This window comes from Oncorhynchus gorbuscha, linkage group LG05 (genome assembly GCF_021184085.1).
Source record: "Oncorhynchus gorbuscha isolate QuinsamMale2020 ecotype Even-year linkage group LG05, OgorEven_v1.0, whole genome shotgun sequence".
NCBI classification, from domain to species: Eukaryota; Metazoa; Chordata; class Actinopteri; order Salmoniformes; family Salmonidae; genus Oncorhynchus; species Oncorhynchus gorbuscha.
Window position 1 is genome coordinate 23,210,074 of NC_060177.1, and position 26,730 is coordinate 23,236,803.

The window sequence follows — 26,730 nt, forward strand, 5'->3', positions numbered from 1 at the left end:
GGGGTTAGGGAAAGTAGGATTGGGACTGAATTGTGTGTCCCCACAAGGTTAGCTGTACAATACTGTGTGAGTGAGAGAGAGGTGGATGTGTAATCTGTATGTTGGACAGCCTGTTTCTCTAACCATCATCCTTACACCCTCTTATTTTCCTTCTGCATGTTTGTTTAAACTGAAGATAGAAACACAAACACAGAGGATGTCCTCAACTCTTCAGTGCATGCTCACATCTACAGCATCGGAGTGCCTCACACAGAGTGCATTCACACAGAGGACAACGAGGTTGTTCAGTGTGTGTTTGTGTGTGTGAGAGAGAGCACTCTTTATTCAGATGTGCTGAGTGCTGTGTTTATGAATGAGCCATGTCACCTTCAGTGTGCCTGAGGGAGGTGGAGAGCTCCCACAGCAATTACCTGAGTGACTGACCTGGGTGACGAACCAGACAGAACCGGACTCGGCTTGGCAAAACTGAGTCAGACTGAACAGGACTAACCTGGGTTAAGCCATGCGGAACTGGACTAAACCGGACTGATATGGACAGAATCCGACGGGATCAGAGATCATTAGACTGAAACAGGATTCAACTGTGAAATGGGTAGGGCCGCACTAAACTTGAATTAATTGTATTGAAGGGTTAGGGTTAGGGTTACTGACTGTCAAATTCTGGCTTGGAATCTGAACTGAGGTCATGATCTCTTGGCTGGAGCTGTAGTGAAAACACCCCACAGCTCCATGTCAAAACACAGTACCATCTACAGTACTGTACCGCTGGAAAGTGAACTTAATGGCAGTTTTCCAGCCTACAGTTAATTCTCTATATGCTTCAGTTACTGTAATGTAGCCACCCTGACCCATGGCCCAACATCTGCTGTGAGCCACAGAAAACTAACCTGAGCTTTAATGGAACTTGTAATATAAGCTGCTGCACTTAGAACAGTTTAAGCTGACTCATAATTATTAGAGATTCAGCTAGGGTTAGAGTGGCTTACAACCTGACTGGTTTCATTATAGAGGCCACACAGCAACTCTCTGTGTGTGTCACGGATGTTGAAGGAGGAGGACCAAGGTGCAGCGTGGTGAGCGTACATTTTCTTTTATTATAAAAATGATGCCGACAAAAAACAATAAACCATACAAAAACAAATTGTCAAGCTCAAAGGCTATGTGCCCTAAACAAAGTCAACTTCCCACAAGCACAGGTGGGAAAAAGGGTACCTAAGTATGGTTCCCAATCAGAGACAACGATAGACAGCTGTCCCTGAATGAGAACCATCCCCGGCCAAAACATAGAAATAGAAAATCATAGAAACACAAAACATAGAATGCCCCCCCCCATCTCACACCCTGACCAAACCAAAATAGAGACATGAAAAGGATCTCTATGATCAGGGTGTGACAGTACCCCCCCCCCCCCCAAAGGTGCGGACTCTGGCCGCAAAACCTAAACCTATCGTGGAGGGTCTGGGTGGGCATCTATCCGCGGCAGCGGCTCAGGTGCGGGACACAGACCCCGCTCCACCGCTGGCTCACCCCACTTTGGTGGCACCTCTGGTGCGGGGACCCTTGCCGCCGACCCCAGACTGGGGATCCTCGTAGCGGGCCCCAGACTGGGGACCCTCGTTGAGGCAGAGTTGCATAGAAAAAGCCATATCTCAGACTGGCCGATAAAAAGAAAGGATTAAGATGGGCAAAATAACACAGACACTGGACAGAAATCTGCCTAGAAGGTCAGCATCCCGGAGTCGACTCTTCACTGTTGACATTGAGACTGGTGTTTTGCGGGTACTATTTAATGAAGCTGCCAGTTGAGGACTTGGGAGGAGTCTGTTTCTCAAACTAGACACTCTAATGTACTTGTGCTCTTGCTCAGTTGTGCACCGGGGCCTCCCACTCCTCCTTCTATTCTGGTAAGTAAGTGCCAGTTTGCGCTGTTCTGTGAATGGAGTAGTACACAGCGTTGTATGAGATCTTCAGTTTCTTGGTAATTTCTTGCATATAGTAGCCTTCATTTCTCAAAACAAGAATCGACTGACGAGTTCCAGAAGGAAGTTCTTTGTTTCTGGCCATTTTGAGCCTGTAATAGAATCTACAAATGCTGATGCTCCAAATACTCAACTAGTCTAAAGAAAGCCAGTTTTATTGCTTCTTTAATCAGAACAACAGTTTTCAGCTGTGCTAACATAATTGCAAAAGGGTTTTCTAATGATCAATTAACCTTTTACAATGATAAACTTTGATTAGCTAACACAACGTGCCATTGGAACACAGAAGTGATGGTTACTGATAATGGGCCTCTGTACGCCTATGTAGATATTCCATTAAAAATCAGCCGTTTCCAGCTCCAATAGTCATTTACAACATTAACGATGTCTATACTGTATTTCTGATCAGTTTCATGTTATTTTAATGGACAATCTTTTACATTTTCTTTCAAAAACAAGGACATTTCTAAGTGACCCCAAACTTTTGAATGGTAGTGTATGTGTGTGTGTGTTTGTTCGTTCATATACGTGTGCCTCAAACGCCTGCCAGGCCGAGTGGAATGAAGATTTACCAAGGTACGATTAGTGGGCAGTAACAGGCAGCTCTGTTAGCAGAGACACATGACTGACAGCTCAGTGACAGACAGGGGGAGGGGGAGGAGGGAGAGGGCCAGCAGGAGACAGGGGAGACAAGGAGGGTTAAGTGTGTGTTTTAGACTTTTCCTCTGTCCGACTCGGAACATTCAGGTTTTGTGTGAGAGGCGCTGTGCAGAGCGGGCTGACAGTACCTGTCATAGAGGTCCTCCTGATAGCACTCATAGTCCAGGTCATAGTCAGATCTGCAGAGAGAGAGGGTGATAGAGAGAGGAGGGGGGGGGATGGAGAGAGTGAGAGAGACAGTGAGTTGACAGTGGCCTGACACAAAGGCTCACAACTATCTTCACAGCTGACTGACAGAGGTGTTACTGACACACATGCACGCACACGCATGCATGGCACACGCACGCACGACACACACACACACACACACAAAGTCATCCATCCCCTGTGAGAGCAGAACGTTAAGACAGGCTGATGAAAAACTGAGAGATCAAACAACATCTATCTATGATACAAGCAGCCTTTCAGATCTGTTCCTTATTAGGTGAGCTAAATATACTGTGCCATCAGAGATATTCCACTCTGTAAGCAGGCTGCTGGAATAGTGTGTACATAGTTAGAGCAGGGCTCTGGCAACTGGAAGGAATATGCTATTCATGATTTCTAGCCAGCTGGAAAAAGACATTGGAATTGTTGTGCCACAGCACCCAAGGTGGAAAATCCATCGAAATTGTCCTGTGTTATGCACCAATGACCACAGGCTGCGCACTCTATGTGCTTCTACATATTCCAGCTCATTTACTGTGAAGTTGGACTGTCAGTTGTTGGTGTGTATGCACCCACCTGTGTATGTGCCTGTGTCGGTGTGTGTGTGTGTGTGTGTGTGTGTGTGTGTGTGTGTGTGTGTGTGTGTGTGTGTGTGTGTGTGTGTGTGTGTGTGTGTGTGTGTGTGTGTGTGTGTGTGTGTGTGTGTGTGTGTGTGTGTGTGTGTGTGTGTGTGTGTGTGTGCATCTCTGTGTGTGTTTGATTAGACTCAAATTGCTCACACCTTTGCCTACAATATATGGGCAGAGTTTGCTGTAGGTTGTAGTTTATAGATTACCCTATACGGTTTGGTGTGTAGAGCAGACCAGGGCAGAGAGAGGAGTGACACTAAGCCTGATGGTAAGTAGCTCATACGCTGGTGTGTAGTTAAATAGAGCTCAGCATTTCTCTGTGTGTTTAATCCCTGCCTGACCACTGATACCCCAGCCCTGAAGTCTACGCACACACACACACACACACACACAGCAAATACCCTCCACTTATGCTTTCTGTAAAACTTTCAACCAGAGAAGAACTGTATTTATAGGTGCCTGAAAGGTGACTCATGTACCCATACCAATTCCTATTTATTACACGTATATTAATACACTGTATAAATAGAACGATCAGCATAGCTTCTACTAAATGTAATACATGATCACCTCAAGGTGAGTAGCATACAGTACGTGGGCGATACAGATGGTATCAGCATGGTTCATCGTTCTCTCAAACAGATGGATCAAACCAGACACACACAGACACACAGATGCATGACATACACATGACACACACAAACAAAATCACACCCACGTACACACAGAGATGAATGACAGACACATAACACACTCTCATCACACACACACACACACCTAAAGCCCCTCTGTCCTATCTGTCTCAGCAGGGGGCTGAGTCTCAGTGCTGTAATCATGCTGTTGACTGGAGGAAAGTGATGTATCAGTAAACATGTCAGGAAGTACAGCAGGAGACTAAACGTAACACTTTTTCACAGCTAAAAACATACATTACACACAGACAGATGTGCTGCACACACACACTTTCTATTGCTCACTCTGTATGTAAATGTGATTCAGAATGTAGCAACCCTGTCTCTGAAGTGTTGAGATAGCTAGCAGTGTTGGTATAAAAGTGTGTGTTTGTGTACCTGAGATGTGTGTGAATTCCTAATGAATTCTCCTCCAGCTACCCGCAGCCAAACTGTTTCTGGTTTTCTCCCCTCGTCTGAAGACAGTTGGATTTTCTGAGCTCCATATTCTGCCATCTTCAAATAATCTGTAATAAGTGTCAACATTTACATCTCATCACGCTCTTCCCCAACTGTGTTTTATGATTTAGCTCGAGGTCTGATCAATTTGCAGAAAGACTTCTATTATTCTAAATACCGGTAGGCCTTTCATGTGAAATGGAAGACATCTATGTTTCCAGCTATCCCTATTTAACATTGTCATGACGTTGGCCTGGGGGTTGGTTTATGACAGTCATAAATACCTCTTCCCCCCTTTTTCCTCTCTCTACCCTACTGATGTTACATTTGCAAAACCCTTGGTTAACATAGAGATTCTGGGAACATCAGAAGGTGGGGGGAAATTAACTATATTCTGGTAATCCGACCAATTGAACATATGTGGTGGTACTTAATGAATATGATGTCAGTTCGGTTGTCATCTGAGACATTCTCATCAATGATAAGATAACATAAACTCTATAGTGGAAAGTCTACACATCAGAGTTATCGGATTCACATGGAATTGTTGTTCAATTTAAATGTTTGAATACGAAATTATTTGTGATGGGATGAAATGTGATTTTAGCTTCTAAAATGAGAGATTTGGGTTTTCATACGGTAGGGCTCTGCTCAATCAGTGGCCCACCCCTGTGAAGGGACATCTGCTATAAAACTTTTCAAGCACGCCCTCCTCTCCCTCTTATATAAAGCCTTGATGACAATATAACCTCCTGTTCCGAGGATGTGAGCGTGAGCGTGAGCTTTGGTTGCGAATGGTATGAACTTTGAACTTTTATTCACTACAGATGTGATACCTCCTAGCCATTGAGTTAGCAATAGCCGTTGCAAATGAGGGTTAGGAAGGGACAGACAGAGTATTCCGTCTATCACACAACGACGTTATTACAATGTATCCAATTGACAACCAGAGGCATTCTTCAAAGGACAAAGGACTCGGTTGGGCAACACGGCCTTCCATCGACCACCAACCTACCGAAGCGCAGCTCAGAGTAAATATTTATTGCATTTTCCTTTTCCAAATGGGCGGTAATTTAGAATGCATAAGATACTGTATTTATCCCGGGAGGCTCAGTGGTTAAGGGTGCTGTACTGCAGCGCCAGCTGTGCCATCAGAGTCCCTGGGTTCACGCCCAGGCTCTGTCGTAACCGGCTGCGACCGGGAGGTCCGTGGGGCAACGCACAATTGGCCTAGCGTCGTCCGGGTTAGGGAGGGCTTGGTCCGTAGGGATGTCCTTGTCTCATCGCGCACCAGCGACTCCTGTGGCGGGCCGGGTGCAGTGCACGCTAACCAAGGTTGCCAGGTGCACGGTGTACCCTCTGACACATTGGTGCGGCTGGCTTCCGGGTTGGATGCGCGCCGTCTTAAGGAGCAGTACAGCTGGTTGGGTTGTGTATCGGAGGATGCATGACTTTCAACCTTCGTCTCTCCTGAGCCCGTACGGGAGTTGTAGCGATGAGACAAGATAGTAGCTACTACAACAATTGGATACCACGACATTGGGGAGAAAAAGTGGTAAAATTCAACAACAACAAAAAAGATACTGTATTTTCTTTTGTGTAACACGCTGTCATATCTGTTCCGCCTGCTAGGGACGTTTTCTTTTATGACGTAATTTGTAATCAAGTTATGATGTAATTATGTGTATGTGTAATTCTGTGTGATTAGTTAGGTATTTAGTAAATAAATAATTAAACCCAATTTTGCATTGCTGATTCAACTTGTTAGCCAGGGTTCGTGCAGATAACCAAGAATTTACAACTTTCAGATGAGACTGAATTAAGATAACGATTAATATTGACTGCTATTGATGTAAAATATTACTAGGTCTTTAAGAGTTTATTCGGAAGATAACAGCTCTATAAATATTATTTTGTGGTGCCCCGACTCTCTAGTTAATTACATTTACATGATTAGCTCAATCAGGTAATATCAATTACGGATAAATTATTTTATAGAATAGCATGTCATATCACTTGATCCGGCATAGCCAAAGACACAACAACATGATGGAAACTCAATCTCCTGCAGGGGAGCACACTCTGGTTGTAGGTTTCTTTCCATGTCCAAATGTGTGTGTGGGTCTGCACAGTCCAGGGTTGGCTGTGTGGATTAGGGTTCATGTGCGTTGTACTACTGAACCAAAACAAAACCACTCTACTTAGCCAGTTCCAAGACCCTGACAAAACCGTTCTACTTAGCCACCATTGAAACTGAACTCAAACAGAACCTTTCCACTCAGTCTGCTAATAGGACCCACCTGAACACAACACAACCTCTCAACCTCTACCCGCAGATTCCCTGTACTCAGCAGAACACCATGAGCTAACAGATCTGGCGGCCAACAGAAGTTCTGTGCTCAGGCAGGGAGGAGAGACGGCGTGAGCAATCGGGAGAGAGAACAGCGCCACGGGCCCCGGCACAGATGAGGGGCTCTGTGTCCTAATGGGGAACTCGAGCGGAAGAGAATAACAACTATTTGCCAAACTCTCACAGCAGGAAAACTAAGACAGACTGACTCACTCTAACTCTCTTTCTCCCTCTTTTTCTCGATCATTTTCTCTCCCTGCAGCAATGTTCTAGTTGGTAATCTGTGTCATTTAGCACTGGGAGGAGAGAGAGAGAGAGTCAGGACAGAAAACAATTTCCATTTCCTCTTCCATTATCCAAGCCATCTTCTGTTATTAGAGTGGCTAAACTCTTCTACCAAGTCTGAGACAAACAGACAGATATGTCAGGTATTAGTGCCTTTCTGCAGTTTGAAAACATAGGAGACCACATAGTGCATTACAGTGTCATCATCCTTTTAGCCGAGCACTCCGGAGAGGCATTGTGACTGCAACACCACCTGCCTGGTGAAAAGACAGATTCCCTGCTCCAGAATGGTCACCATGACCAGAATGACTGCTGGGAGACCATAAATCAGTGCTATTCTCCTAGTGGGGTCACGGGGGAACTTCAATGGGGTAGCCAATTTTTTATATATTTTTTTAATGCAATGAATTGAAGGTTATTTGTTGATGTAAACTTTTAAATGTACCAATTTGAAGGTTTTAATGTTTAAGGATATATTTGGCATGGGGTGGGTTCACTAGGCATTTTGGGAGGGAAAAATGGGGTCCCCAGAAATTCTGGCTGAAAAATGGGGTCCCCGCTGAACCATAATGTTGAGCGATTAGTGCTTTTTGAGGTCGGTTTAGTTTTGGTTCGATTCTATGAAGAAGAAAAAAATTACCGTTTTTGATTTCGGTTTCAAATGATATATTTTTTCATTAATTGCACTATGCGTTATGTGGGTTGAATGCTGTAACAATAGATAATAAAACAAGTCCCTGATGGTAGTGAGGGCCAATTACTGCTTATCACTTATTAACCATCATTTATTCACATTACTTTAATAAAATATTTCAGTTGTGCATATTACTTTTGTTTTATTTGATGACTTTATTATTTAATTCCAAGTCATCCTCTCATCTCCATAGAGCTGCTGCCTATGCTGTCTGACAAAAGCACTATTTTGGAGTTTTTCAAAGTAAATAAGGCATACTTTTATGACTGCTGAATACCAGCTATCACTCACTTATAACATGTATTTTCAGAAAGAGATACCTAGCAAAATGTTGGTTAATTGCTCAGCGCTACTCATCCAGCAACAAAACCAACTGGAGTAAACCAATCACGCTCTGGATTGTCTCTATAGTGACATGATGGTCTCTGGAATGGAAGCTTTGTTGCACTGACAAAGTCCCTTCTGAAAAATATTATTTATTTCATGTGATTAGTGATTCTTGTTCATGTAAAAAATGTAAAAAATGTCAACCCTGTTATGTGAACTGAACTCTTGTTTTAATACTGTATGATGAAACTATTCCTTTCTAAATAATTTAATCAAAAGAAACATTGAACATCTAATAGTCAAATCCTAGTTTAAAAGCAAGTGAGCTGGTTCCACTCTTTTTGGACATTTTGGGGTGTTTTGTGAAAACTGAATGGGTCGAGCATAACACGTCAACCCTGTTACCCATACAGTGGTGACCCGTCATTCAGGGCAGGTGGGGCTGTTTTGAACCTCACATATTTAGCAAAAATTTTTAAAAAACAGGCTTCCCTGTTTTGCATGTGATTTTGGCTTTAATACGTGTCACATATTAGTTTGCCAACAATGCAGCATCAAAAAATATATCATTTAGTTACTAAAGCCACAAAACAAACATGGTCTCTTTTTTGTTTTCTTGAGTGAGGCAGCTCTAAAATGCAGGTGTTTCAGCCTAGCTCAGTGCTTTCTGTGGTGGTGGGGCAAGCCAACAAAAAATACAGAGCGTTGCGCCGTGATTGGCTCAGTGTTCTGTCACTCATGGAGGACACTATGTCACCACCAAGTCTAAAGGGAGAGCTCGCCCATTCAAGAAGGCTCAAGGTCATTGGCCACAGATAAAATGACGTCAAATCACGTTATTTCTACAGTGGCTTTGATTGGACTGATCTTAGCTAGCAGTCATCATCATGAATCAAGTCGACAAAGTACTGCCAAATCATTTTTAATCCTTTTTAATCCTTGTCATATGAAGATAAATAATGAAGAGAAATTATAGATACAACATATCGGTGCTCATCAGCCATTGGGCATAAACATTACACAACAAGTTGGAAATCGCTAATTCAACAATAAGTGGTTTGGAAGGAATAAGTGGCTAACTGCAAGTATTGCAAAGCAATCATTAGCCTGCTACACAGTGGAGTGGCTGTGTGGTCCCAAGTCTAAGATTAAGGCTCTCTTTTCCTAGTTCAACAGCAACACAACCACCTTGAGTAAACCAATCACACACTGGTTCTCTTTAATGACATAATGGTCTCTGAGTTTGTGAGTGGAAACATGAGAGAAAGAGAGAGAGAGGAAGCTCAGTGAATGGGGCTGTTGTCAGTGTGCTCCCTCTCCAGCCTCTAGTTATGGCGCACACACCTGTCATCATCGTTACGCACATCTACGCATAATGACACTCACCTGGACTCCATCACCTCCTTGATTACCTGCCCTTTATATGTCACTCCCTCTGTCATGTTGGCGCCTGTTTGTGTTTCTTGTTGGGTTTGTTTATTTATGAAATGTATTCATGTCCTGAACTTGCTTCCCGACTCTCATTGTACTGTACATCGTTACAGCTGTGTGTTAAAAGGCAGTGCAGGGTCACTGAAGGCTGATTCATTTCTTTTCATTATTTCTTGAGTGCCCCGGCAATCCATTAGACATGGCTAGCTACAAATCATCTCCCCTTGCTGGTCGCATAGCATGTGTGTGTGTGTGCGTGCAGATGTGGAAGGTGGCGGTGTTGTCTGTGGTAAGCATTGAGACTTCCCCCTGTTGACACACAGCATATACTCACACATCCCTCTACACAATACAAATGCTTCAAGGTTAATGTTCGTATGTCGTTATGTTACACAGTGCCGATGCTGTTCCTGTCCTGTTTAATGTCTGTGCTATATTAAATGTTGACTCTCTGTACCTGCTTCTCATCTCCAGCGTCGGTCCTTACAGTTGCATGAAATTATATGTTTTAACATGGTGAAACTATTCCTAAAAACAAAATCGAAAGAAACATTGAACATCTAATAGTCAGATCCTAGTGTAAAATCAGGTGAGCTGGTTCTACTCTTTTGGGCCATTTTCTGGTGTTCTGTGGTGGAAAACTGAGTGGGTCGAGCATAACACGTCAACCCTGTTACCCATAGACAGGCTAGAAATGTTTTAACAATTTCATTTGTATTGTGACACAAATTTACCCCCACCAAGTGACACTACCCAAAAGGGACTAATTTCTTAGAACTTCCACTGTTTGCTCCCTCCCTCCCTCCATCCCTCCCTCCTTCCACCCCCCCCCACCTTCCACCACCTCCTCCCTCTCTCTTTCAACCTCCTCCTCCCTTTCTCCTTCCACTTCCTCCCTCCCTCCCTCCCTCCCTCCTTCCACTTCTCTCATTCCCACTCTCCCCTCCCTCCCCGGTGTATTAGTTGTGAAGTGCTGTCTCCGTCCCTCTCCTCCCGGAGGCCCTAGTAGGCAGGTATCAGGTGATTTATGTTCTGATAAAGTTCCCACTCCGACCTGAGCCGTGCTGTGCTGGTGTAAATCATATCAGTCTAATGCAGGGGAATGAAACTAGCCTCTTAAACGCAGGGGAGGAGCATCAGCCCTGAGTTATGACTGCCAACGGTCAGAGAGTCGTACAATCATGCTCACACTCAACTCTTACAAGAGAACGTCCAGAGAGCCCAGTCCAAGTCTCTAGTCTGACACAGAAAGGAGAGTGTGATAGAGGAATGGAACACTCTGAAACCTTAACTCAGGTGTGTCTTACTGAGCTTGTAGCTCCACACTGCTCTCTGCCAGCTCCACATTTCTCTTTGATGTACTGAGCCTTTCCTGCTGGCCGTGCAGGACATTTCCGCTTCTTGCTACTAACGTGGATGTAGTGGAGGTAAGAGACATCAATCTCACTGCCGTGGCTTGTCCAGTGCTGTACGGGCAGGCTAAGTTATAGAGTTGGGGGAAACACTACAGCTGGCTGTTTAAGGGGGGAAAAACTCCTACATTAGTAGAAGGGTGGTCAAGGCATCTCAGAGTAGAAGGGTGGTCAAGGCATCTCAGAGTAGAAGCATGGTCAAGGCATCTCAGAGTAGAAGGGTGTAGAAGCGTGGTCAAGGCATCTGAGAGTAGAAGCGCGCATCTCAGAGTAGAAGCGTGGTCAAGGCTCAACTCAGTGCCAATCCAGAAGGCAGGGGGGGGCAGGTGGGACTGTTTACCTGAGTACTACCTCAGAGACCAGGGAGAGTGTTCTCCACCCACCCCATGTCTCTCTCTCTCTCCACTGGGGCTGTGTTTAGAGGGCTATTAAAGAAAAGTGCTGACTGCTCCTGCGTTGATAAACGAGGGATTTAGTAGGGCTCCTCTGCGCTCTGGCTGGGGCACAACTATCTGTACTGTACACTTTGAGATTAGACTGCGCACAGCAGGGGGCAGAGTATCATGTGAAGCAGTGAAGCACAGTACACACAGTGAAGCACGGTACACTGACATGTTTGCACTGTATACAGTTTAGTACTGAACACAGTCCAAGTGGGTGCATTCTATAGGCTCCTACACAGAATATTTGAGATCAGAATTTTAAACACCCACAGTGTTCCATTTAACACTTTCTTAGTGTGTATATGTAACCCACAAAAATAGTTTTAATGTAACACTTTTCAGAGTGTTGATAAACTAACACCTGGAGGGTGTTCGATCCCTAACACCACGGGTGTTGCAAATTCCAACTGAAATATAACACTTTATAAGAGCTGATTCTAACACCTGTGGTTATGCCTTATTTGTATAATAATTTCACCGGCTGCCTATTAAGTGAATTTTCTAGGGACCAGTACCACCCATGACAGTGTTTGCTAGTGACAGAGACATCATTTTAGCATTTGATTGCTTTCAGTCGTGTAGCCTTCACCAGGTGAGTGCCTAAGTTAATATTTGATCATAAAAATGTTATTATTCATGAGAATACATTACTTTTTTTGACAATATCATACTTTGACAGCCTAGTTTTACCCTAACACAGTGGTCTGAGACTACTGGTTTGCAGGCCACATTGGCAAGTTATATTATGCTGTGTAATTCACAGTGCCTTCAGAAAGTGCTTCTACAAAGTATTGACTCAGGGGTGTGTAAATGAGATATTTCTGTATTTTATTTTGGAAAAACATTCTCTCACTTTGTCATTATGGGTTATTGTGTGTAGATGGATGATTTAAAAAAAGGCTGTAACACAACAAAATGTGGAATAAGTCAAGGGGAATGAACACTTTCTGAAGGCACTGTAATTCCTATTGAAATCCAGCCAGTTCAGATATCCAACAATTGGAACTTTTAATCACCCACAATCTGCCATTAGAATGACTGCCAAGGAAGATTCTTAAATTAGACTATGTCGTCAAGGAAGATTCTTAAATTAGACTATGTCGTGTCTTTGGCTCTGCCAGATTAATTGCTATGACATGCTATTCTATAAAATACTTTATCCGTAATTAATATCACCTGATTGAGCTAATCAGGTAAATGTAATTGTAATTAACGAGAGAGTCCGGCACCACGAAATAATATTTATAGAGCTGTTATCTTACGAATATTTTACATCAACAGCAGTCAACATTAATTGTCATCTGACTTCAGTCTCATATTCTGAAAGTTGTAAATTCTTGGTTATCTGCAAGAATCCTGTCTAACAAGTTGAATCAGCAATACAAAATTGGGTTTAATTATTTATTTACTAAATATCTAACTACAGAATCACACAGAATAACAAACACAAAGAATTAATTATACCGGGATAATTCTTTACGTCATAGGAAACGTCCCTAGCGGGCGGAACAGATATGACAGCTTGTTACACAAAGGGAAAGGGGCGGGGTTTGAGTGAAAGAGCAGGACACTGGAACAGAGGCGAAGCTGTGCTATCGTAAATACAGTGTCTTATGCATTCTAAAATTACCGCCCATTTGGAAAAGGAAAATGCAATAAATATTTACTCTGAGTTACGCTTCAGTAGGTTGGTGGTAGATGGGAGACCGTGTTGCCAAACCGAGTCCTCTGTCTTTTGAAGAATGTCTCTGGTGTTCACTTGGATAAATTGTAGTAACGTCGTTGTGTAGTAGATGGGATACTCTGCCTGTTCTTTCCTAACCTGCGTTTACAGCTGCGATCGCTAACTCAACGGCTAGGAGGTATAATTTCTGTCGCGAATAAGAGTTCAAAGTTCATACCATTCGCAACCAAAGCTCATGCTGATGTTGGCTTTGTTCTTGTAGTTTTATCTGAACCATTCGGACATAGGATCGTCATCCTACCTCATGGGAACAGATAGTTATGTTGTAGTCAAGAGCTTATATAGGAAGGAAGAGGGGGTGTGTTTGAAAAGTTTTATAAGTTTTATAGCCTTTGTCCCTTCACAGGGGAGGGCCACTAATTGAGCAGCCCTATTTGATGAAAATCCAAATCTCACATTTTAGAAGCTAAAATCACATTTCATCCCATCACAATTAATTTCAAATTCAAACATTTAAATTGAACAACAATTCCATGTGAATCTGAAAACTCTGATGTATAGACTTTCCACTGTGGAGTTTATGTCATCTTATCATTGATGAGAATGTCTCAGATGACAACCGAACTGATATCATATTCATTAAGTACCTATGTTCAATTGTTCAGAGTTCACCCCCCCCCCTCCCCACCTTCTGACGTTCCCAGAATCTCTATGTTAACCAAGGGTTTTGCAAATGTAACCTTAGTAGGGTAGAGAGAGGAAAAAAGGGGGAAGAGGTATTTATGACTGTCATAAACCTATCCCCCAGGCCAACGTCATGACAACTACCTAAACTATCGAAACTGGAAGAACCATCTCAATAACGGGTGAAATAAGTCCAACCACTTACAGATTGGAAAAGTTTATAAAAATGTATATTATTTATGTGTGTGTAGTATAAGATCAACTAATCAATCAATGTGCATGCAGAAACATTGATGTTATGACAAAATATTCAAAAAAATCTATCTGCAACAAAGCATGCTGGGAATTAAGATAATGAGGCCCTTCCAATGTCTTTTTCACTCTGAGAGAGTTAACGGAAATTAAGTAAACACATTCAAGTAACGTGTGTTGATTCCACTGTGATTCAAATAACACTTAATTTATTCACCGCAGGTGGTGTCAATTTCAATCCCACTGGTGTTAACCTCACCAGAATCAACACCCTCATATATAACACTCACAACACTTTTGACCACTTTTTTTTAAACCAAGATTTTTTAACACCCACACGTTTTCTGTGTATGATAAAAGACAAATTTAGCACAGTGAGAGCTATACGGAGTTGGGCTCAAAGATAAGAGCTCTCCACTCTGTTTGTTTCTCCCTACCCTTCTCTCTCCAACACCGCACCCCATCCACGAATCTCCCCTCTCTTATCCCTTCTCTGTGATCTCCTCTCAATCCTCCCCTTTCCTATTCTCTCCCTACTTTTCCCTCTCCTATCCCCCTTTCATTCCGTCCCCCTCTCCTCTGCTCCCGTCCTCTCCCCAAGTATGGTCTCTGCAGCATATCTATCTGTGGGACAGGCCTAATGGACACTAGTTGGATTAGCAGAACATTTAATAGAGTCAAACTATTTCACACTGACTCATCTGATAATCTGTTGATTCTAGCCAGAGACTCCAGGCAAACAGACAGATACACACAGAGACAGACAGCTGCACAGCTCCACATCATCAGCCACAGCCAGAGGACTAAAGTTGTTGTTTTGCTGCTGTGGCCTTTCCAACTTTCCACCATGTGCCCAAGAATGGTCCCTCGTAAGCCCCTGATCCCCCACTGTGAGCATTGGGAAAGAGACCGGCCCAGGCTGGTAGTGCTCTGTGTGGTGCTGGCTGTGCACCCTGCCCAGCACTATTATTATCAGTACCATGCTGCAACTAAACTAAGCATGCAGCTGCAGAGCTATACAAGGCCAGGTGTTTTCAGTCTAGGCTTTCTGTGTAATTCTCTCCTTTTTGCCATGCTCTCCATTTTTCTCCCTCTTTACAACTCAATGTTTTTCTCTAAACTCTACCACTATCTCCCCTCCCCCATCCCACCTCATATGCCCCTTTCTCTCGGCTTTCCTCCAATCTCTGTTTTCATCGTTCTATCTCTATATCTCTCTTATTTTGCCATTTCAGAGAAAAAGCATAAAGGAATCCATGCGCTGCCAGTGCAGCTTACAATTTCTCCTGCCTTCTTTCAGATGGTATATCTGCCCCTGGCTCTCTCTCTCTATCAGTCATATCCTCAGCCTCTATCCATCTCCATCATCTCGTCCAACACCATACATCAAACCACAAGGGAAATGTACTGATAATGGTAAGAGAGAAAAACCTCCCAGAGAGGCTCTGAATCTCAAATAGTCATCATAGTAATATGCACTGTCTCTCTCACAGAGTCACTCTCACAGAGTCTCTCTCACTGAGTCTCTCTCACAGTCTCTCTCACTGAGTCTCTCTCACTGAGTCTCTCTCACGGAGTCTCTCTCACTGAGTCTCTCTCATGGAGTCTCTCTCACGGAGTCTCTCTCACTGAGTTTCTCTCACTGAGTCTCTCTCACTGAGTCTCTCTCACGGAGTCTCTCTCACTGAGTCTCTCTCACTGAGTCTCTCTCACTGAGTCTCTCTCACAGAGTCTTTCTCACGGAGTCTCTCTCACAGAGTCTCTCTCACTGAGACTCTCTCACTGAGTCTCTCTCACTGAGTCTCTCTCACTGAGTCTCTCTCACTGAGTCTCTCTCACTGAGTCTCTCACTGAGTCTCTCTCACTGAGTCTCTCTCACAGAGTCTCTCACTGAGTCTCTCTCACTGAGTCTCTCACTGAGTCTCTCTCACTGAGTCTCTCTCACTGAGTCTCTCTCACAGAGTCTCTCACTGAGTCTCTCACTGAGTCTCTCTCACTGAGTCTCTCTCACTGAGTCTCTCTCACGGAGTCTCTCTCACAGAGTCTCTCACTGAGTCTCTCTCACTGAGTCTCTCTCACGGAGTCTGTCTCACAGAGTCTCTCTCACAGAGTCTCTCACAGAGTCTTTCTCACTGAGTCTCTCTCACTGAGTCTCTCTCACTGAGTCTCTCTCACAGAGTCTCTCTCACAGAGTCTCTCACAGAGTCTTTCTCTAACACAGACAGAAAGATGAACATCAGTGTGTACTGTGCATGCTAAGGGATAAAGAATTCCCCCTTAAATACTACACTAACCTCAATGCTTCTGTCTGACTGTGTCTGAGTTGCAGAGTGACTTCAGTCCGTGTCCAAAATCTGTTTTACCTACTACTGTACTTACTAAAACTGTACTAATCGTACTAAATAGTGTTTAGAATGTACTCTTTAATAAAAATATATGTAGTAAGCAATAAATATCAACTTACTAGCTTCATCTATACTTCGAATGTGTATTCTAATGTACAGTTACATTGTTTTATCGCCATATGTTCATTTTGGTTTTCACTCCCCTTACCTGATCATCAGCTGTTGTCAAACACACGTGGGTCTGAAAAGACGATTCTCTTCCTAAATAACATGCAGGCAATTTATTCTAGATACAAATCTGAAAGGAGTATGGCATCCTGGTATTTAAAGCATATTCAATCGAAATGTGACATAGAATAAAACATAATATTTTCAAACACCGAATCACCCTACTATTTAGAATGCAAGTACGGATTGTGGACATAACCCAAGAGATGTCCCTGCTCAAAGCGAACATAAATGTCCCCTCTTTAGGAAATAATTAGATATTTATTTCAATGAAGGATGAAATAGAATGAAGAATGAAATGGATAAAAGGAGATGGAACTAAACATGCTGCTGGAGAAAGGCTGGTACATTATGTGAAGTAAACATGCTGCTGGAGAAAGGCTGGTACATTATGTGAAGTAAACATGCTGCTGGAGAAAGGCTGGTACATTATGTGAAGTAAACATGCTGCTGGAGAAAGGCTGGTACATTATGTGAACTAAACATGCTGCTGGAGAAAGGCTGGTACATTATGTGAACTAAACATGCTGCTGGAGAAAGGCTGGTACATTATGTGAACTAAACATGCTGCTGGAGAAAGGCTGGTACATTATGTGAACTAAACATGCTGCTGGAGAGAAAGGCTGGTACATTATGTGAACTAAACATGCTGCTGGAGAAAGGCTGGTACATTATGTGAACTAAACATGCTGCTGGAGAAAGGCTGGTACATTATGTGAACTAAACATGCTGCTGGAGAAAGGCTGGTACATTATGTGAAGTAAACATGCTGCTGGAGAAAGGCTGGTACATTATGTGAAGTAAACATGCTGCTGGAGAAAGGCTGGTACATTATGTGAAGTAAACATGCTGCTGGAGAAAGGCTGGTACATTATGTGAAGTAAACATGCTGCTGGAGAAAGGCTGGTACATTATGTGAAACATGCTAAACATGCTGCTGGAGAAAGGCTGGTACATTATGTGAACTAAACATGCTGCTGGAGAAAGGCTGGTACATTATGTGAAAAGGCTAAACATGCTGCTGGAGAAAGAAAAGGCTGGTACATTATGTGAAGTAAACATGCTGCTGGAGAAAGGCTGGTACATTATGTGAACTAAACATGCTGCTGGAGAAAGGCTGGTACATTATGGAGAAAGGCTGGTACATTATGTGAAGTAAACATGCTGCTGGAGAAAGGCTGGTACATTATGTGAACTAAACATGCTGCTGGAGAAAGGCTGGTACATTATGTGAACTAAACACGAAAGAAAGAAGGAAGGAAAGAAATAAAAAAAGGAGAAAAAACTAAATACTGAAAATGAAATACTGGTAGCTACAGGTCAGTATGACCCAGACATAGGTGGAGAGGCGTGGGTGGAGGAGGAGGGAAAGAGCAGTGAGGCAAGGGATTTCAGACACACTCTGGGGAGACCCTCCGGACAAGGCTAATCTACTCTCTCCCTCATTCAATCACTCTCTCTCTCCCGCTCTCATCTTCTCTCCTTTACTCTCTCTCATCCCTCCCTCCTCCAGACACACATTTTCCCACCATATTGAGGAGAACAGTCAGAGACACAGCACGTCTACAATTCTAGACATTAGGTCCCGAGAGAGACATAACCTTAGATCTTTCAATCTCTCTGTCTGAGCCACTCCCAGTGAGAGAGGCACTACTTAAACAAACAGCAATGGAACCTCCTCTACAGAGCCTAATCAATAACACGCCACAATGTTTTTATTTATTTAACCTTTGTTTAACTAGACAAGTCAGTTAAGAACAAATACTTATTGACAATGACGGCCTACCCCAGCCAAACCCTAACCCGGAAGACGCTGGGCCAATTGTGCGCCGCCCTATGGGACTCCCAATCATGGCTGGTTGTGATACAGCCTGGAATCGAACCAGGGTCTGTAATGATGCCTCTAGCACTGAGATGTGGTGCCTTAGACCGCTGCGCCACTTGGGAGCCATGTAATCTAGTGCTCAACATCCATTACTGACCGACCCACTGGTCAGCAGCAGAGGGACACAGGGTGGTCAGGCTGCTGAACATCGGCTCTGGACGATCACAGCAGCATCTTCTAGTACATGGTGCAAATCTCCCTGTTACATCAGTGCATGATTGATGCAAAAGACTGAGACACGGATATGGATCTGAAGAGACGATTTGTCCCTGAGAGAGTAAGGGAGTGCACCACAAGAGGCAAGTGATGTATTCATTCAGGATAAATGCAGTATTCATCATTAGCTACTCAGAGCCAGACTGAGTGAATGAAATGAAACCTCAAGGCACCCTGTGTCTGCTGCTCTGTACTGAGTAGGCCTGACTGATGCCTCTTCACAGTTTGACTAGAAGAGCACAACTAAAAGAGAAGTTAAAGAGGTTGATAGAGTGAAATGAGAGTGTGCTGCATTGATAAGGCATTGGAGCTAGAGTAAACGCTGGGCCTGGAGCAGCACAGATAGGGCCGACAGCTGTGCACTGGAACACAGGAGACTGGGACAGAAAGACAGACAGAACACATAGGAACAAAGGAAAGAGTTTAGGATAAGAGATTTGTCGGTAGGGTTTTGGTCTTAAACATAGAATACAGGTAAGCAAGCAGGGACACATGACACACCTACGCACACGCGAACCCCTTGGGGGGTTATTGCTGTTTCCTGAGAATGAGCTGACAAACCAACTGAGATTGACCATCCAGTGTGGTGTGGGTGTGTGTTTGTGCAGAGAGTCAGATTGTCCACTCTCTCTGTATGAGTATTGATGGTCAACAGTGGGAGCTCCTGCCCCCTGCTCCTCTGACATTCACCTGCTACTATCTCACCAGTCACTCCCCGTTCAATGCTGTACTCTACTGTGTTGTGAGGGAGCAGGACTATTACTGCTTCTGCATCCTTATTTCCACGTAAAACCCACCACTGGTGTGCGCGGCCAAAGGGCTCTATTTTCATGTAATCAAACAAATGTCTAGAGTTTGCTAAACGAGATTGGCACTTGGAACCGGTGCTATGGTCAGACGACATAAAAATACATCTCTTTGGCCATGTACACCAGTACCTACTGTAAAATATGGTGGTTCATCTTTGATGTTATGGGACTATTTTGCTTCCACTGGTCCTGGGGCCCCTGTTAAGGTCAACGCTATCATGAACTTTACGAAGTAAAATCAACATTTTACAATGGCCATCTCAGTCTCCGGACATGAACCCCATTGGAAACCTGTGGTTTGAACTGGCAGTCCATAAGAGCAAAGGATATGAAGGATGTGTAAAGATTCTGCATGGAGGAATGGTCTAAGATCCCTCCCAATGTGTACTCCAATCTCATACAACAGTATCGTTATCCCCGCAAGGTGAGGTATTGAAAGGTATTGGAACAGGGGTGGCAATCATTTTCACCCATGTCTTTTTGAGGAAAAAAAAACATATTACTTGTTAGACAAAATCTCTTCCTCTGGGCAATTGTATTAGAATAAAATATGATTTGTGAGATATCAATGTAACAAATGCTTTTTACAGAGGTAAAATATTAAGAGGACGGGGGAATAGAAAAAGAAAACAGGAGACGAGGAAGAGAGGAGGACATAAGAGAAGAAAAGAGAGAAACAATTCAATCAAAAAGGAGAGAAGAAGAGGAAACAAGAGGTCCAAATGACTCCCTCCATAGTGTGTATCAAAGCAGTAGTGTGGTCCAGTGTATGACAGTATATTTTAGAGAGAGAGAGAACGAATGCTGGGCAACAACAGCTCTGGCATGTTTAAACAACAGATTAGCATTAATCTGCCTTTCAAATCAGCCCAGGTTACAGGTGTTTACTGTGATTACCAACCAAACGCTATTATTATAATTACTCACTTAGGCTCCTGGCAGAGAGAGAGAGAGAGAGACAGAGGAGGAGAGAGAGGAAGAGAAAGAGAAAGAGAGAGGCTGGGGGGGATATATGCATACCATCCTGCCTTTTCCTGGTGGAAACACCTGCAGGTAATCAGATTAAATGATAGATTGAACAAATCTCTTTGTGAAACAGGAGAGAATGACAGGAGGCTGCAAACAAGAGGGTGCTTTACTCTAAACACTCGCAACAAAGGAAGTACATCTTAAGGCGTGTGTGTGTGTGTGTGTGTGTGTGTGTTTGTTTGTATCAGAGACATTCCTCTTTTGGTTTTTCACAGACTAGATTCATCTTTCTGGAGGCGGAGGGCCGTTTGGTGTGGGATGGGCCAGTATAGACTGCATGGCTAGAGACCATCTGGACATCTGCAGACAGAACCCACAACATCCTCGGGCTAACTTTGAGCTACATTTCATCTAACTTTGAGCTACATTTCATCTAACTTTGAGCTACATTTCATCTAACTTTGAGCTACATTTCATCTAACTTTGAGCTACATTTCATCTAACTTTGAGCTACATTTCATCTAACTTTGAGCTACATTTCATCTAACTTTGAGCTACATTTCATCTAACTTTCATTTCTAACTTTGAGCTACATTTCATCTAACTTTCTATTTCATAACTTTGAGCTAATTTCACATTTCATCTAACTTTGGCAAATCTAACTTTGAATTTCCATTTTTTTCATCTAACTTTGCTCATTGCCATCTAACTTTGGCAAAGAATCCATTTTTTTTTGCTCATTGCCACAGAAGAGGGACTGTTAAATCTAGAGAGCGAACCAGTTATAGTCTCTTTGTTGACGTCTTTATTCAAAGAAGGAGAGCTTTTTGGCCACTCAGAGCTTCGGTACCCTCTTCCACTGAGAGAGAAAGTGGAATGATTACTGTATTTGACAATGATAAAGCCCCAGATTCATCTCACTAAAACACCCCCTATGTCTGGAAGAGGAGCACAGTCTACAACATCTCTGACTGCTTGTCTGTCCTAAACAATGTACCTAAGATGGCATCCTAAAGGTCTTTGTTCCCGAGAACCCCACCACAACCCACCTCTCTCTCCAAACCACCACTTTCTCAGTCCAAAACCATCATACATTCAACTGACTTTTAATAATCAGGTATAGTATGACCCCGCTGTAACCATGGTGACGCATGACCCTCGTCATTTTCAGCGAAGATTATGAGTGTGTGTGTGTGTGTGTGTGTGTGTGTGTGTGAGCCTCCTCTCCAGTCCCAGTCACAGCTTTGTCCCTTTATGGTCTGTCTGAGCCCAGGAACAAGGGACAGAACAGTAATTGCACATTTCAAAGATGAACAGCATTCATTAGGATGGTTAGTGTTAATTAGGAGCATTAGACAGTAGTAAGGTGACGAGTGACAGTGGGGGTGGCAGTGGGGGGTGTGTGTGTGTGTGTGTCCTTCCCCCCCACCACATCTCTGTCTCTAGCAGAGGATACTGTTCAGGGAGATCAGGATGTTCTCTGTTAGAGATACCTTAAAATGTCACTGTAAAAGTAAAAAAGCTAAATGAAAAGGTTGTCAGAAACTGGCGTCTGTAATTAATCCAACTAGCCCTTTTAATATGGCATACCCAGACAAAGGAGAGTTTATCTTTTTCATGTCACTCTAAATTGTTCTCAAATGATCTGGCAACCCTAGTCTATGACCATGTCCAAATCTGTCACAGTGAATTACAAGTCAAAAATATGAAAGCACTACTTGAAAAGTGAAAAACTCTTCCTAACTTGACTTACTAACCACACACAGAATGAAAACTGTGAACTGCTGAGGGTGAGAGCCCATCTGTGAACCCCTCTACACAGGACACGTCCTATTTAAGACAGAAACCAGCCCGGCTCCTTCCGTTCCTGACCCTTTAAGAAGGACAGTAAAGCATCAGCTCAACACTAGAGGAGAAAAAGGTGGGAAAAAACATCTAGAGCAAATAATAAGCTGTCAATCAGAGCAACCTCAGGAGAGCTGTCAGGGGTTTAGCTGTGATTGACAGGTGTGACATTTGCTGAGTCGACCCCACACTGCAGTCTGAGATCCTCACAGGAGGAGACATCCACCTGGGCTAAGAGCTCCCCAAAACGTATTGACACACTCTCTCTCTCTCTCTCTCCCTCTCCCTCTCCCTCTCCCTCTCCCTCTCTCTCTCTCTCTCTCTCTCTCTCTCTCTCTCTCTCTCTCTCTCTCTCTCTCTCTCTCTCTCTCTCTCTCTCTCTCTCTCTCTCTCTCTCTCTCTCTCTCTCTCTCTCTCTCTCTCTCTCTCTCTCTCTCTCTCTCTCTCTCTCTCTCTCTCTCTCTCTAATTTAATTTCAGGGGCTTTATTGGCCTGGGAAACATATGTTTACATTTCCTAAGCAAGTGAAATACATAATAAACAAAAGTGAAATAAACAATAAAAAATGTACAGTAAACATTACACAGTTCCAAAAGAATAATAATAATAATAATAATATATGCCATTTAGCAGACGCTTTTATCCAAAGCGACTTACAGTCATGTGTGCATACATTCTACGTATGGGTGGTCCCGGGGATCAAACCCACTACCCTGGCGTTACAAGCGCCATGCTCTACCAACTGAGCTACAGAACCCCATAATGACATGTTATGTCTATATACAGTGTTGGAATGATGTGTAAATAGTTCAAGTACAAAAGGAAAATAAATAAACATAAAAACAGGTTGTGTAACGGTTCTCTTCTTCCTCTGAAGAAGAGGTGTAGCAGGGATCGGACCAAGACGCAGCGTAGTTATAATTCATGTTTTTTTAAATAATGAAACTGTACATGAAATAGACTACAAAACAAGAAAACATGAAAACCCGAAACAGTCCCGTGTGGTACAAACACTGACACAGGAGACAACCACCCACAAAACCCAACACAAAACAGGCTACCTAAATATGGTTTCCAATCAGAGACAGTCAGCCAGGAGCCGCCAGTGCCGCCAGTCAGCCCAGATCCTGGCTGACTGGCGGCTCCTGGCTGACTGGCGGCTCCTGGCTGACTGGCGGCACTGGCGGCTCCTGGCTGACTGGCGGCACTGGCGGCTCCTGGCTGACTGGCGGCACTGGCAGCTCCTGGCTGACTGGCGGCACTGGCAGCTCCTGGCTGATTGGCGGCATTGGCGGCTCCTGGCAGACTGGCGGCACTGGCGGCTCCTTGTAGACTGGTGGCACTGGCGGCACTGGGCAGACCGGTGGCTCAGGTGGAGCTGGGCAGACTGGCGACTCTGATGTTGCTGGGCAGACGGGTAGCTGTTACCTGTGGCGCTGATGTTTGTGTGTTCTAGGGCAATGGTGTCTAGATGTTGTCTAGATGGAATTTGTATGTGGTCCTGGGAACTAAACATTTTTTTGGAACACCATTATTTTGGTCTTACTGAGATTTACTGTCAGGGCCCAGGTCTGACAGAATCTGTGCAGAAGATCTAGGTGCTGTTGTAGGCCCTCCTTGGTTGGAGACAGAAGCACCAGATCATCAGCAAACAGCAGACATTTGACTTCAGATTCTAGTATGTTGAGGCTGGGTGCAGCAGACTGTTCTAGTGCCCGCGCCAATTTGTTGATAGGGTGGGGCTCAAGCTGCTTCTGTCTGTCTGTCTGTCTGTCTGTCTGTCTGTCTGTCTGTCTGTCTGTCTGTCTGTCTGTCTGTCTGTCTGTCTGTCTGTCTGTCTGTCTGTCTGTCTGTCTGTCTGTCTGTCTGTCTGTCTGTCCGTGTCTGTCTGTCTGTCTGTCTGTCTGTCTGTCTGTCTGTCTGTCCGTCCGTCCGTCTGTCCGTGTCCGTCCGTCCGTCCGTCCGTCTGTCCGTGTCCGTCCGTCCGTCCGTCCGTCCGTCCGTCCGTCCGTCCGTCCGTCCGTCCGTCCGTCCGTCACACACACACACACACACACACACACACACACACACACACACACACACACACACACACACACACACACACACACACACACACACACACACACACACACACACACACACACACACACACACCACAAGTCTGTCCTAGAACTAAGAGAAAAAGCAGTCCTAGAGCTAAGAGAAACTCACTGAATGCCAAAACGTCCTAACACACCTTCACTGAGAAGTCTGACTAAAAAGCAACAGAGAGAAGGGGTGGGTGGGTTTAAAGACAGAGCTGCTGTGAATACAGAGGAGCAAGGAGGCCTGCTGCTATCAGAGCCAGATAACAAATAACAGCCATTAACAGAGAGCTGCACAGTGTCTCAGGGCTAATGCAGCAGAACTAAAGGCACAGATATGGCCCACCCCTACTGCAGCTCTTCCTTTGTATATGGAAATGTACTGTGAAGAAATATGAGTGTATGAGTGTGTGTGTTTGGGGTTTTGCGGGGGGTACAAGTGGTATACAGATAGTGTGCATAGTGTGTGTGTTATCTGAAGGACATCTATGTGTTCATTGGTAGGCACCTCAGGTCTGTAAGTGGGAATAAATGGAGTGTGAAGCAGAAGAGCGGGGGGGGCCTTTGAGAAGACAGAGAGTGTGTGTGTGTGTCCTTTGTGGTGGCCAAAGATCACCTGGGGTCAAACCTAATTTTCCTGCAGAATTAATTACCAGATGCACACACAATTACCAGACGTGTGTGTGTGTGTGTGTGTGTGTGCGTGTGTGTGTGTGTGTGTGTGTGTGTGTGTGTGTGTGTGTGTGTGTGTGTGTGTGTGTGTGTGTGTGTGTGTGTGTGTGTGTGTGTGTGTGTGTGTGTGTGTGTGTGTGTGTGTGTGTGTGTGTGTGTGTGTGTGTGTGTGTGTGTGTGAGCATGTGAGTGTGTGTGTGCCTGCATGTAGGGTTAGATTTTTCCCTGGTGTCAGTACTGTAGTCCTGACATCTCTGATGGGGTCACTGGCACCACACAACAACACACACACATACATTCACCCCCATTACCCCACAGTGCTGACTGGGAGCTTTTACAGGACAGGCCGCTCAAACGCTGACACACTCAAACTCCCTCTGTCTCACTCTCTCCCTCCCTCTATTGCCCTTTTACTCAATTCCTCCATCACTCTCTCCCTCACTGGATTGAACTGGACATTATTTTCAGTGTGTTATCGTTTCTGATCATGCACTCTTAAAAAGCATGTCAGCTCCACTCTGGTGACCTAAGCACATCTGACAACAAAGACAAAACAAGCTCTAGCTCCTCCTCCTCCTCTAGCTCCTCCAGCCTCCTCTGGTGCTGTTGCCACAGTGTTCAAACAGGAGCAGAAGTAGTCTCCTGAAGCTGTTATAACCCAGGAAGGTTAGACTGTGTCTTTTCTCTCCTTTTCTTGTCCTTGACATAACGATGAGAGATGTATGAGCGTATTCATCTTCAGGCTTTTATGTGCAATGCCTTCCCTTGATATTCAATGCCTTCCCTTGATTTTCCATGTTATACTACAATAGAAGCACCCCGGGCCTCTCTCAGAGCAACACTAAGGCCCGCAGGTCTCAAATCACACCTAACTGACTCATCATAAATCCATATGTAGCGCTCCTGCTAACTTGTCAGGAAGTAGTCTTTGGTTGGGTACAGATGACAGGGTTGTGTATGTGCCTGTTGGTTTGTGGAGTTGGAAAGGGAGTGTGCGTGAGAGAGATTCTGTGTCTGTTTCGCCTGGGTGTGTGCGTTTTTGGGTTATAGTGTGTAGTGTACTGTGTGTTTGTGTGTGTGTTTGTGTTTTGTATTTGGGGCCAAGATATACATCTGTATGTATGGAGAAACATTTAGCAACGTGTATCATGTGTGTGCGCTCGCGTTGACTTAAGTGTGTGTGTGTGTGCATGCAGTGTAGTGTGTGTGTGTGTAGCAGGGAGCTGGTTGGGTCCCCTTGCCGCCCTGGGGCTTTAGAGCCCATTTCCCATTGTGCAGTGTGATAAGTTTCTCTGTCAGATCCTCCCAGCACCACTATATTTCTGATAAGCTCCGCTGACAGTTTTCCAGACCTCTGGCACAGAGATCAATTTGAGATTGATTCGGAATGCCCTGCTGGGCCGAGCTGGGAGATCAATTTGAGATGGATTGTTCATGCCAGGGGGCAAACGGCACACAGCTCTCTCTCTCCCTCTCCCTTACTTGCTTTCTTTACCTCCCGTCACAC

General features: G+C 44.2%; 1 protein-coding gene across 1 annotated transcript in view; it reads right to left on the minus strand.

The window, feature by feature from the left end:
• The window catches only part of LOC124035683 (RNA-binding Raly-like protein), an 80,555-nt gene that overhangs the window by 13,341 nt on the left and 40,484 nt on the right, over positions 1–26,730 (minus strand). The window contains exon 3 of the mRNA XM_046349265.1: positions 2,768–2,818. Coding sequence (XP_046205221.1) covers positions 2,768–2,818 — 51 coding nt within the window. The remainder of the gene's footprint in view (positions 1–2,767; positions 2,819–26,730) is intronic.